A 13,150-nucleotide genomic window follows, 5' to 3' on the forward strand; every position below is an offset into this window, starting at 1 on the left:
ATTTGTTTTAACTCTAGACTTTGGGAATATAGTAATAGCATTCCATTAATGAATTCAAAACTTCTGTTCTTTGGATTTGCATATAAATCTGTCTCTTATTTTATAAAATATAAATTTATTAAATCAGTTATGCTATTAGAACTTTATGATGAAAAGTTGTTGGTTGTAGTATGGGTGAGTATGCATGGTGGGGGCGGAAATCAGTAGAGTTTCAATTCCTAGGGAGATATCTCTATTTGAATTGTTTTTATTGATTGCTTAGTCTGATACTAACAGATGTTCATGGAAAAGTGCCAATATATTTTTTAAAAGAGCTAATTTTCCCCTTAATACGTAAAATTATTACCTTCATTTGTAAACATTTAAACAGTGTATATCAAGGCTAAGAGGATGGTTCCAGTAATACTTTGTCATTAATTTCTCTTAAGATTCTGAAGATTTTTTCTAATTCAACTGTTCATTTTCAGCAAATATTTATTAACTAAAAGCTAACTACAGTATAAATATCGATGTAAACAGTTTATCCAAAAAAAACACAATATCATTTGATCACATTTCCAATATTTCAGTTTGCCTATTAACAGCACAAAATATGACATTTATTTTTTGAAACAATGTCAATATTTGGCGCAGAAGTCTATTTACACGAGGGCTTGTTCATTTGCCATTTATTCCAATAACTTGAGAACAATTATTTGCAACTAAATCTAAGTTTTTACACAAGTACTTTCAAGCTAAAATACTGCTAAAAATCCCATCATACATGCAATTCAATGTTTGCATAATAACATATTAATTATAAAATCTGTGACTCTATGCACCTTATAGGAGTCATTCTACCCTCTAATGAATCATATCCACATCTGAGAGGAGACACTGCTGAGCAGAAGAGTTCTGTGTTCAATTGAGTTGAAATGGGTTGGCTACTTAGACTGTTCAGGACTGTTTCTCCACCATTCACTTGATAGTTCAATTCACACAAAACTGCAGCTGATTTTCAAGTATAAGCCCTTAGCAACCAAGAAACTGGTAGCACAAGCAGCATTGGCAAAACACACTCTTATTTTGCAGACGGGTTCTGTTTTAAGCAAAGTTGATATTGAAAATCCAGATATACAAAACATAAGTTAGGGAGTGATTATTTGCGTTATAAAATGGTTTTCTGCTTTATAAAAAATTTTCTGCTTTATAAAAAATTTACAAGTTTCCTCTAAATGATAGCTCTCCTAATGCATTTAAAGTACAATTTGATTTATAAAACTTTAATTTACACGTGACATTTTCATAACAATAGTGAGAAGCAAAGTACATGGATATACAGTACTTAATTTTCCCTTTCAGGATTTAGATAAGTGCCTTTGTATTGTATTAGTAAAAGACACTTAAACCAAAATGTTATCTTTTAAGCCACTGATATATAATGTAAATATTGACTCTAAAACATGGATATTCCAGAAAATTTAATTAAGTTTGCAATTTTATATTTACATTTTTGGGATTCATCTTTACAGTGGAGATCTTTAGATAGCACATGTATGCAGCTGTCTTCAGGCCACAATATTGGGCTCTGTTTCTGCAGAAATTTGTTTTATTTTAGTGATTGTTTTCCTTCTTAGCTATATAACTCTCAAGAGATGTTAATGGTAGTTACAATGTAGCTGGTTTATTTATGATGTATCTGTTTATATTTCATTGTACAGAATCACCTTTAAAAATGCAACTTCCTGCATTTCAATACTGTTCCCACTGTTTAATATGAGTGATTGTCATTCATATTCTTTATTAGCACTAAGCTCATTGCAGGGGATGGGAGTGATGGGTGGGGCAGAGATCCTGTCTACTGTATCTCTGTACCCCCTCAGCAAGCAGCATAGAACCTGACACCTAAGAAGCAAGCACTTAATAAATAGTCTTTGAATGAATGAAGAAATGACTGGATTAGAATTGTCTGGAAGGCTTTGTTCACGCTAGCATTCAATCCAGTATGTTTCTGGAATGTTTAAAATCAAAATGAATTTCCAGAATCTTAAAAATCACAAAACTCGCCCTAGCTGGTTTGATTCAGTGGATAAGCATAGACTGCAGACTGAAGGGTCCCAGGTTCAATTCTGGTCAAGGGCACATTCCCTGGTTGCCGGCTGGGTCCCCAGTAGGGGGCTTGCAGGAGGCAGTTGTTGATCAATGACTCTTTCAAAATTGGTGTTTCTATCTCTCTCTTCCCTCTCCCTTCCTCTCTGAAATCAATACAAATATTTTTTTTTTTAAATCACAAAACTCTCTTTAATTCCTTATAGACTTTAGTAAAATCCATAAAATATAGAGTCTGATGATATGGAAATACTTAGAAAATTAAATCACCTTAGAGGTCAGAGGACAAAGCAGAGGAAATTGAAGGGTCATTTCCTTACTCACCAACTGCTGGAGTGAAATAACAAGGCATGCAGGTTGACCAAAGTCCAGAACCAAATTAGAGTCTTGGCAATTGTGTCCAGACTGAGAAGTGGTACTTTCAAGTGTTTGAATACAAACTTAGCCATAAGTATATTCAGAAACAGTGAAAGCAATGAATTAAGAGCTAGAAGCAAAGGGATTTACCATGTGCCATTTGTAGGGCCAGACACATAGATCTGTTCCAGGCAAGGCCAGGGGATATCACATTCTGTTGGCTGGAACCATTTCACTTTGCTGATGTTCACACCCATTACAAGCTGCATGTGAAATAAAAGTGAAATCACAAAATCCAGCTGTATAATATCAAAATAAAAATCCTAAAATAAAATATATTTGAAAACACTTGAGTGGGTAAAGCAAAACAAGATAATCAGTGGGGATGTTAATAAACTAATAAACATAAAGTGTTTGTGATTACATTAGAAAATTAAGCTTCAAAATATATGGTGTATTATGCCTTTAAATGAAATCGTCTGGGCCAAATTCAAATGATTTTATTTTAAAACCTAATATAAATAAAGCACAGATCTGAAAAGTGTGAGAATCTAGAATTAAAACATAATTATTAAGAGAGTTTATAAATCCGAATTCTTCCAAGGAGGCCTTTTTAAAATCATGTGACTAAATGAATATTAAAACTATCTTTATTTAAAATTAATGAATTTGTTTTTCTATGAATAATGGCATTTTACAATAATAACTTTACTTTCAGGATAATAAAAACAAATGCTGAAGTAGAATCATACATTAGTAGTTCTAGTCATATAATTTAAATCTAAAAACTATCTTAATGGAATACATATAGTACTAATTTACCTTCACAATCATTTCCCAAATTACCTACATCTGTATTCTGTATTTATCGTTGTACCAAATGAAAGCAGTAACAAGAGGATTTTTGCAACTTTTTTATATATAAACACTTCACTCAAAGAGTGGTTTCCAGGAGATATCTCAAAGTTCAACTAGCTTCTGTGAAATGTAAAATCTCTGTACATTAACTTTCTCTTAGATCATTTTCAGCCCACCATTTTCAATTTTTATTTAATGGATTTAAATAAGAATTATGATCTCTAATCAAAGAATGAACATGTTAGCTTGTCACTGTAGATATGTAGAGGTTCTAGGTTGTTAGAGGCATTCTTTTCCCTGAAATATATATATATATATACATATATATATTATATATATATTATATATATTATATATATTATATATATTTACCTTCTATTGTTTAAAAACTATTTTGCACCAGTCATTATTAATACAAATAATTTGTATTTAAGTAATTTCTAATTGAACGCCTGTTACATGAATTGTTTATACTGACAGACAATATACTATTAGTCATTTTAAAGCTTTAAAAGTAAATTATTAGGATCCACTTCAATCTTCACCGGATAATAAAGGATTATTATGTGCAGTAACCTATTTATGAAAAGGAAACAGTGTGCTTCTTTCAGACGCCATCAATTGCTTTAATAAGGATTTGAAAAGCTGGACTACTTTATATGCAGCTCACTATCCCAGTTGCATAAGGATTTACAAGAGACAAAACAAAACTATTTTTGTTGCAAAGAAAGGCTGTTTGTTTAAATTACACAATAATGTTTGCATCTAAAATTATTTGCAGGCTAATAAGGCTTCATAAATGTTATATAAACTTGGTTAGTTAAAAATCACTTTAACGTTAAAACCAAAACAAAAGGCTTGCTCAAACTGACAAGGAAAAATTCCAGTAACACATGCCTAAAAAAGGCACAAGAAAAAAAGATGCTTACTTTCTTGGTTTAGGTATTTATTAATCTATTTGGAGGTGCAAATAGCACATGATTTGATAGCACCCTGTCGATGCTTCAATGAACTCAAGAGGAAAACGTTGCTTTCTCTGAACATGTGAAAATTGAGAATTCTGAGTCTAACTTTTAATTCTAAAGGAAAGTAATGCTTACATTTGTCTCTGCTGCCTTGAATTTATAGATAATTTACTTGGGAAGTTTTAATCTCACCTTTGAAATCTTCCTTCAAGGTATTTAATGGCTCATATGTCTTTATTAAATGAGGTGTGTGGCGGCCTCTACTGGTGTATGTTTATAGAAAATGTTTCAATAAGCAGAAAAAATATTAATTTCAATTAAAAAGTTAGAAATACAGTCTCTATCATTGAAATATATAAAAATATCTAATTTAAAGCAGAAAATATATTACAAGTTGTGTAATGTATTTTTAATTAGGAAAATAATCTAAAACACTGACCATGTTAATGTAAAATAATGATTTACAGAAGGGCATTAATTGTTCAATTCACTCTGATATTGGGTTAAATATATTTTATTAATGAATTACTAATCCAGACTGAGGCAGTTTATTACCTCTAGTCCACTGTTAAATCCCCTTAGTTGACTTAAATAAAATCACTTAGAACAAACCCAGCAGAAAGGAAATATTTTACAGTTAAGTCTATAAAGTCCTAGAACTAGAGTCATTTGATGACAGGCTGGTTTCTATAACTCAAGCAAACTGTACATTGACTTAATATAGCTGACATTTTTATCTATTTTACAGTGTTTTAATTTCAAAAATACAACACATTAAAATATGTTCAGCTTATCAAAGCTAAAAGCAACATATAAGTAATGTACTTAAAGTGCAAAGGCACTTTAACACAAAGAAGTGAGGCCTATTGGCTATACTTGGTAACTAAAGATGAAAATACCATATATCATTATTTACAGAAGCGTTTATAGACTCAAAAGATCTTTTGAGATCGTTTACAAAATACACTAAATAGCTAATTTCATTTGAAAAGCTTGCTTACTCTTTCTTCATTCACTATAGTCTCCTCTTCCCATCCCCCACTGGAAAAATCAAAGAAGAGCAACAAAACCATAAACAAAATACATGAAAAAATGCATTGTAGAAACATTCATGTTCAATGATGATTCCTAAGAAGAGAAAGAAAAAGAGGTGGGGACAGGAGTAAGAGAGAAATAATTTAAAAGAAAGCTTGAAAAAGCATTTTCATTTGCTTCACTCCATCCCCCACACATCTTCAAAAACCCCCACTGACAATGGGAAAGGGAGAACACAGACAGGAAAACAAATGCCCTGCTTCCAACAGTTTGGAGCAGCATCCTTTGATGCTTAGGGTTATAAATGATTTCCCTTCACAGCTGACTGATTGCAGTTTGTTTTTCCAGAACTTCGAGGTAGTCTGGTTCTGATTGTGGCTTAGCTTGCAGTAAAGGGTGGTCAGGTTTTGACTGCCCCACAAAGCATTTCCTGGGAGTTCCATATAAAACGGTTTTATTGATTCTGTCTTGGTTTTGGCGTCGAGATTCATATGAAGGGGCGAACTGCCTTTTAGGTAAGGTACAAAAGTTATAGTGGACTAGTCCTGCACTGGGGAGTTCCTTGACTCGCTCAGCAATATTCTGATACAGTAGCTCAGGCTCCCTTGGTGTGGCCTGCTTTTCTAGCAATTCAGTGGCACTTATAGTGTAAGCAACAGTAGCTGGCTCATCTTTTTTCTCTTCCAGGTTGCTGTAGCTGAATTCTTGCAGGTTTCTGTAATAGGCCACTGGGTCTCCTTCCTTCTGCATGTAGATGGGGTTTTGGCACATCTGCCCCACAGGTGGGGGGATATAATTATAGACATGGCCATCTGTTTTATCTTGAGTCTCACTGTTGTAAGACCCATACTGTAACTGAAAGGAACTTGCATCTAAGTTGTTGGTATTCCTCGGAACACTGGGCACCCCCTTTCGGCGTTTCAGGACAAAGACGAATAAACCAGCCCCAAAACAGACAGATAAAATAAAGACAACAAGCAATCCTAAAATTAAGACAGAAAGTGGGACTTCAGTGTGTAGTTCAGGATAGGAACTGGGAGACACACTAAGTGACCGAGGTGTGTTTGTGTTGTGATTCATTGACAGAATAGTTCCGTCTGACAAGTTTGGACTGTCTGGACAGATAGCCTCCCTCCCCAGAAACTTCAGGATCTCCCCTGCATGCTTAGCAGGAGACTCACAGGTCACCTCATTGATGATGACAGGGGAATTGGCATGCTCTGTCCAGTCCTTTAACCCCATGATATCACAGGTGCAGTCCCACGGGTTCTCTTGCAGATCTATCTGGATAAAAGCTGGAAGCTGATCCAGAACCCCTTTCACAGGCAGGTGAGAAAAATGGTTGTTTCTCAGATTCAGCCTGGTGAGGGCTGTGCCCCCAAATATGTTATCAGGCAAGGACCTCAGCAAGTTGTTATTCAGAAACAGTAGCTGTAGGTTAATCAAAGCATCAAAGGTTAGCGGCTTAATTTCCTTAATGACATTATATTCTAAATAGAGATACTGCAAGCTTTGCAGTCCATCAAACATAGAAGGATACAGCACTTCAAGGTAATTGCCATTTAGATAAAGTCTGCGTAAACTGGTCAAGTTTGTGAAAGCACCTTCCTGAATGACTGCAATCCTGTTGTTTCCTAAATGTAACAAATCCAAAGAACTATAATCTAAGAGGTCATTTTTATAGACAGTTTGAAGATAGTTCCCTGTCAGGTAGAGTTTCTTTGGACTGGTAGGTTTGGGCTGCAGGTCGGATATATTAGTGAACTTCCTTTCTTGGCAGTTTACATTTAAACCATTGTCTGAGCTCTGAGAGGTGCACACACAGCTACTGGGGCAGGTTAGGGGCACAGGGGACTTGGTCTGGTACACCATGATCGGGCCAAAGCTCTGTCGTTCCTTCGAAACAGTGACCCGGGGAGTTGGACGATTTCTCATTTTGGGTGGTCGGCTGGCTTTTGGAGCCCTGGTTGGGTTGAGAGCAGGATTCATTGTAGGTGACAGCCTTTGGATGTGTGTGTCAGCATGGCTGCCCCTGGAGTCACCAGAACTTTTTCTGGGACAGAGGTCTTGCCTGGTCAGTTGGGTCACATCTTTCCCATGCAATCTAAAGGGAGTTTCACAGACAATCTCTCCCACAAAAACAGTTATGGTGTCCAGCCAAGCCTTGAGAGGAAGTAAGTCACAAGTACAGTTCCATGGGTTTTCCTCCAGCTGAATCTCCATGATCCCTCCAATATGTTCAAGGACACCAGCGAAAGGCATCACTTTCAGCCTGTTTCCTCTCAGGTCTAAGTGGGTCAGCAGGACAAACCGGAACACATTGCTGGGCAGTGACAGAAGAAGGTTGTCATTCAGTATGAGTACTTTGAGCTTATTAAGTTTGCTGAATGCCCCTGCCTCAATGGCACTGATGTAATTGTAGTCAGCCTGGAGGTATTCAAGGCTTTCCAGGCCCAGGAAGGTGTCCTCCCTCAGCACCTCCAGCTTGTTGTTGTTGAGGTGTAGTCTCTTGAGTGTTTTCAGGCCACTGAATGCTCCAGTTCGGATCTCCTGCAGACCGTTGTTACCTAGGTGGAGAGTCACTGCGTTGGAGTAATTTACAAACTCGTTTGGGTACAGTCTTGTCAGGAGGTTTCCATTGAGGAAAAGCTGGTAGATTCTATACTGGGGAGGCTGGAGCAGGCTGACAGTAGTAAATCCTTTGTTTTCACAGTTAATATTCAGTACGTTTTCCTTCTCTTCGCACAGGCAGCGGATCTTGCAAATGTCTTTGGCAGTTTTGCGACTCTCTGTCTGTAAGAACCCGGCCACCATTAACACACTGAGGAACCAAACGCTGCTCAGCATCTTTAGGCACCTTTGGTGTCAGCTCAGGTACCTACAGGCAAACCTTGGGGGGGGGGGCAGGAGAGAGCAGGGTTCAGGGAGAAAGAAACAAGGAAGCCCGATTAAAATGGCAAAGCAAGAGGGCAGAATGGGAGGAAGGGAAGGAGAGTGCAGGGAGTGGACCACATGGCATAATGAAATCACTGCGTTTTTCAAAGCGGTTTCTTTTCTCAGGGTTCCCCCCTCCCAGCGCCCCCCCCCTCCCCCAGCACACCCACACACGCGTCTCCGAACACACGTGCTTGCACCTGATTTCCCTGCGGGTCTCAGCCAGCCCTGGAGTTATTAGTAACCGAGTTGTCCTACTAAATCCAACCCATCTCCTCCTCCCCTGGGGCATATTTAAGAGCTATCAGGCGAGCGGCTCGCCCATTTCTGGGCTCGAAGCAGAAATTGCTTCACTTTTTTTTTTTTTTTTTTTTTTTTTTTTTTTTTTTTAGCTGCGCAAAAAGGGGGTTGGAAAATCTGGGGACTGGCGAGGGGAGAGGGGGAGGATAGAAGAGCAAAGATAGCGTGGCGTGGGGGTTACTCACACATCAGGAGAAGACGGGACTCCTCTCCTCTGCAGTCCGCCAGTAGTTTAGCATCTTCAGGAAAAGAGGGAGAGCAAGGTAAAAGGAGGCGCCGCTTCCAGGGAGGGGGGTGCTCTGCTTTCTGTTGGTTGATTCAATTTGGCTGGGGGTGGATGGGGGTGAGCAGAAATAAGATATCTGGCAGGCAGCAGGAGAGGAAGAGGAGGGTTGGAGCGCAGGGAAGCTGAGCCGAATCCGACCCTGGGTGCGCTTGCGTAGGATGGTAGGGGAGCCCGCCGGGTTGGCAGGCTGCGGGATCAGCCAAGCCTAGGTGCGCGCTTCCAATCCGGTGGCAGTGGTAGCAGTGCGCCTAGCAGTTTGAATTTGAGAGGCTTTGCAGGCTCCCTGGGACAGGGCTAGGGTGACGTCACGGGGGGGAGGGGGCAAGGGGATGGATCGAGAACGCGCTCTGGGGGAGGGAGGGGCAAATGCTTCCCTTCCCAGCTAGTGGTTTTGCAAAGCTCAAACCGGGGTTGCGTCAGTTTATCCTGAACTACTCCACCTCCAACCCGGCGGGTGGCTAGCGGTTAGCGAAGCTCCCGAGAAGGGGCTCGCCAGCAGGGGCACACTAAGGGGCTGGGACTCTCTTAGAGGTTTCCTCCACTTGCCCCTCCCTCATGGCCATTCTAGGGGGTCTCATTCCAGATTCCCAACCAGGGGTCCAGATCCTCTGTCTCAGTCTCTCTCCCCTCCCCCCTCCCCCTTCCCCTTGTGTGTAGATGTGCCTCTTTTGCTACAGGACTGGGGCCCGCCTGCCAGCCTCCTAGCTCAAACGCTTTTGGTGCAAGGGTGGGTGTGTGCATGCAGCAGTGTGTCTGTGTAGGAGGATGAGGAGTTCTCCTATGTATGCTTTACATGCAGAGCTTGGTTTCAGTGCTTAAAGAATTACTTTCTCTGTTGTGACTGGCCAGATATTTGCCTGGATTCAGAAAGCTAGCTCAACATTAGCTTATAGACTGAGATAAACAACAAAACCCTTCTCCTCCTGAGGTTTACACTTAATCAGATAATGAGGTTTAAATGTGTGCTTTTTGCCCAAAGGAAGGAGAAGAAGGATGGGTGTCAGAAAGACACTGCCAGGCTGAGCCTCAGCTGGGAGTGGGAGCCCCCAGAAGGGTGCCTTAAGCCCTCCAGGCTGCAGGCAGGGGCCAGGGAGCTAGGAGGACAGAAAACAGCAATGCAGGAAGACTGGCTCCTGAGAAAGAGAGGATTGATGATGGAGTCCTGCCTGACATCCAGTAGACCTGGGTTCTGATCTAGCTCTGTTGCAAGGTATGTCACTTATTTCTGAAATCTTCCCGTTCCCATTGGCAAAAGGGATGGACTATATGGGCCCTTCCAGCTCTGACATTCAATGGAATTCAGATAAGCTTCCCACAGTATTACTAATGGCCAGGTGTTGGGTTTTGCCTTCATTACCTCATTTCTTCTTTGTTATCTTAAGGTCCCCTGAACTCAGGAGTCTCCATGTGGAGTCCATTTGCAACATGTGAATGTTTGCTATTGCCAGGAATTGCCAAGGGCTCTCTCTCTCAAGGGAAAAAGAAGGAAAAGAAGGGAAAGAGAGTGAAGAAAGGAGTTGACCAAGCCATGTTCCTGTCCCACAAAACATTTCCCTGTGTCTTCAGTCCTAGCTTGCAGAGGGAGTCAACACAGGGTGCCATTGCTGGGCCAAATTCCAGAGAGATGATCACATAAGCAAACCAAGCCATCTGAGAAGGGAAAGCTCCCCACTTCTCCCCTCCTCCTTTCCTATTAAACTCAGATCCTTGAATTGTTCTCCTGCTTAAGCTCTTCCTCCCCAAGAAGGGCTCCTTACAGTTTATAAACTTAGGCGCTAAGGCAACCTGTAGCTCTGTAGTTCTGGCAGTCACCTTGGTAATTTTTCTAGGGCTTTTTTCTTTTCTCCTCCTTTTCCTTAGGGGAAGAGCTTTGAAGCACAAATCATAATCTTCCTCCCCATTCTGTAATTCTTACTTGGTTTTGGGCAAGATCCTTTCCTTCTGGGGCCTCAAATTGCCCTTCTGTATGCCAAAGGGCAACATTGAGAGGAGTTGTCCTCAGAGGGGGAGGGGGCCTCACACTCTATTTCAATTGCATCATTAGATGCAAGCAGAGTGATGCAGTGCGAGCATGATTAAGCATCCTTTCATAACCAAGGGGCATTTGTTTCTACATATTTCCAAATATTAGATATACATAGTTCCTAGAGAGATACGGTGTACTCATTCAGTCGTTCATTTAACAAGCATTTATTAATTAGGTTAATATTTCATTGAAGTAGAAGCCAGCATGAGAGCTGGACAAAAATATTTGAAATCAGATTCATTTTATAGATGAGGATAGTCCTCAACCAGGGAAAATGCTGACTTGCTTAAAATAGAAGAATCTATAAAATTAGAAACAGAACCCAGGAATTCTAAATCCCAGTCCAGCAGCTTTCTAAAAAGCTCACTACTGCTTAAGGGGAATTTGAGAACTACCTAAACTTAAATACCGGTGGTGGTGTTTTACCCAAATGTGGTCTTTTTTAAAAAATTGTATTTGAAATTGAAATATTAAGTATTAGTTTTCGTTCTCAAATATAGTAACTTCCTTCAAGGCATTGATGATACTGTCAATACTTCTTGAAAACACTCTTTTCATAGGAATTTCAGAGAGGGATATGTAAATAGATTGGGGGAGCTGGAGACACTTGAAATTCTTGATAATCACAATAAAGGAAATGAGGAGGTATGCTAGCTGCTGGGAACAACATGGGGGACCCTGAATTATTGTGCAGATCTTCCTTCCATGGACCCTCTTACCACTCATGCCTCTACTGCCTGTTCCTGAGCTTCCCCAGCCGCTTTCCCAAACATAGGTATTGCTACCTAATTATCCACAACCCCGAAAAAGCACTTTAAGTAAGTTTGATTGGGCCCCGTGTCTCTGGGAAGAACGACCGCAGTACCCCGCTAGGTAAAGCGGGCTTTAAGGCAGCGGTAAGGTGAACTGGGAGCCCTAGAGAGGCAGAGGCGGACGCTAAAATAAGGCAAACGCTACCTCTCCTCGCGAAGGCGAGGGAGGCAAAAACTGGGACTCGGTGGCCTCAGTCTCACTCGCATTTAACCAAGTAGTCTGGCACCAGTCACCAATGCTTCCCCAGGGTGCTGTAGGTGCGGCGGGCGTGCAACCCACCCTGCCGCTCGCCAGGCCACCAGGGGCTTAAGAGGAGGAGTCCCTAAGCCTGCAGTGGTGTGTGGGGGGATTCAAGTGCCTGTCCGCGGCCTCCTTTCCTTCCCTAACCACCAGCCCAATCCTCAACAAATACCATTCCCCAAGGACTCTTCAGGGCGACCTGGGGACTAGACAAGTAGCGCATCGCCCAGCCACGGGGCCTCGCATTCCTACCTGCTCTCCCACTGCTGCTAGACGCCAGATGCCGGGTGCGGGGCCCTTTGCCGCGACGGCCACCCGCACTTTCCTTGCTTTGGGACCTGCCCGGCTCGTGGGCCGCCCGCAGCAGCGGCGGTGACCGCGGGGTTGAGCGATGCCCCCAGACTGACCACGCCCGCATGGACGGTCCGGGAGCCAACCAGCCCTGGTAGGGTTGGGAGGTGAGGGCGGCCTTAGCGCGAAGTCGCAGGCGGCAGGCGCTCTGTCCTCCCACGCCGTTCCCTCCGCTAGGGGAAGCAGCCACGAAGGGGGCTGGGGAATTCATCGGAGCCCGCTAGCCTACCGCGGGCCGCGGCGTCCCCGAGTGCTCAGAACTTACCCAGCGAGCGCGCCTCCGGGGGAGGCGCCCACAGCATCTGCGACCAGGAAAGGCGCGGGAGCCGACACAGCCTGGGACCGGCGCGGCCCGTGAGCGAGGGCAAGGCTGCGAGCGCCAGCGGCGCCCCCGGGCAGGCAGATTCCCACTGGAGCGGCTCGCCGTGGGGCAGGGCTTCCAGCAGGAAAGAGGGAGGGAGCCGAGGGGGAGGAGTGAAGCAGAGCTGGAGGGAGCGGGAGGAGGAAGAGGGAGGAAGGGACGGTGGCCCCTCTCCCACTTATCAATCACTCTGCAGATCAAAAGTCCCTGCTGTGCACCCGGGAGGAGGCGGGGAGGAGATAAACCAGTCCACAGAGGAGCTACAGCTCCATTTCTCTGACAAGCGCGGTGGAGCGCTGTTCATGCCTCTGGGCCCCTCGCACCTGGAACTCTGCCCAGTCCTTGCAGCTTCTGCCGTGGGCTGCAGCTCAGATTCAGTCAAGGGAAATAAGGATGGCACTAGGTGGGTACCAAAGCCAAGGGGAGATTAAGACCACTGGGTGGAAGTTATGGCAAGTGCAGGAGCAGCCTGCCCTCTGACCTGAACACCCTCTGGGCGGGCTGCCTACTAGTATGAGCCCAGTTACTGGAGGTTG

At 42.6% G+C, this 13,150-nt stretch overlaps 1 protein-coding gene across 2 annotated transcripts; it reads right to left on the bottom strand.

The window, feature by feature from the left end:
• Positions 1–231: 231 nt before the first annotated feature.
• On the bottom strand, positions 232–12,668 carry SLITRK2 (SLIT and NTRK like family member 2). 2 transcript variants are annotated; one of them, XM_059678843.1, is made up of 3 exons: positions 12,519–12,668; positions 8,723–8,776; positions 232–8,193 (listed from the first exon to the last, which is right to left on the bottom strand). In XM_059678843.1, exon 3 carries the CDS (start codon positions 8,148–8,150, stop codon positions 5,619–5,621), a length of 2,532 nt encoding a protein of 843 aa, XP_059534826.1. In that variant the 5' UTR covers positions 8,151–8,193; positions 8,723–8,776; positions 12,519–12,668; the 3' UTR covers positions 232–5,618. The 2 variants fall into 2 exon arrangements, with proteins under 2 accessions (XP_059534826.1, XP_059534827.1); XM_059678844.1 differs by lacking the exon at positions 12,519–12,668 and adding an exon at positions 12,155–12,314.
• Positions 12,669–13,150: the final 482 nt, after the last annotated feature.

The sequence above is a fragment of the Myotis daubentonii genome, chromosome X (assembly GCF_963259705.1).
Source record: "Myotis daubentonii chromosome X, mMyoDau2.1, whole genome shotgun sequence".
Taxonomy (NCBI): Eukaryota; Metazoa; Chordata; class Mammalia; order Chiroptera; family Vespertilionidae; genus Myotis; species Myotis daubentonii.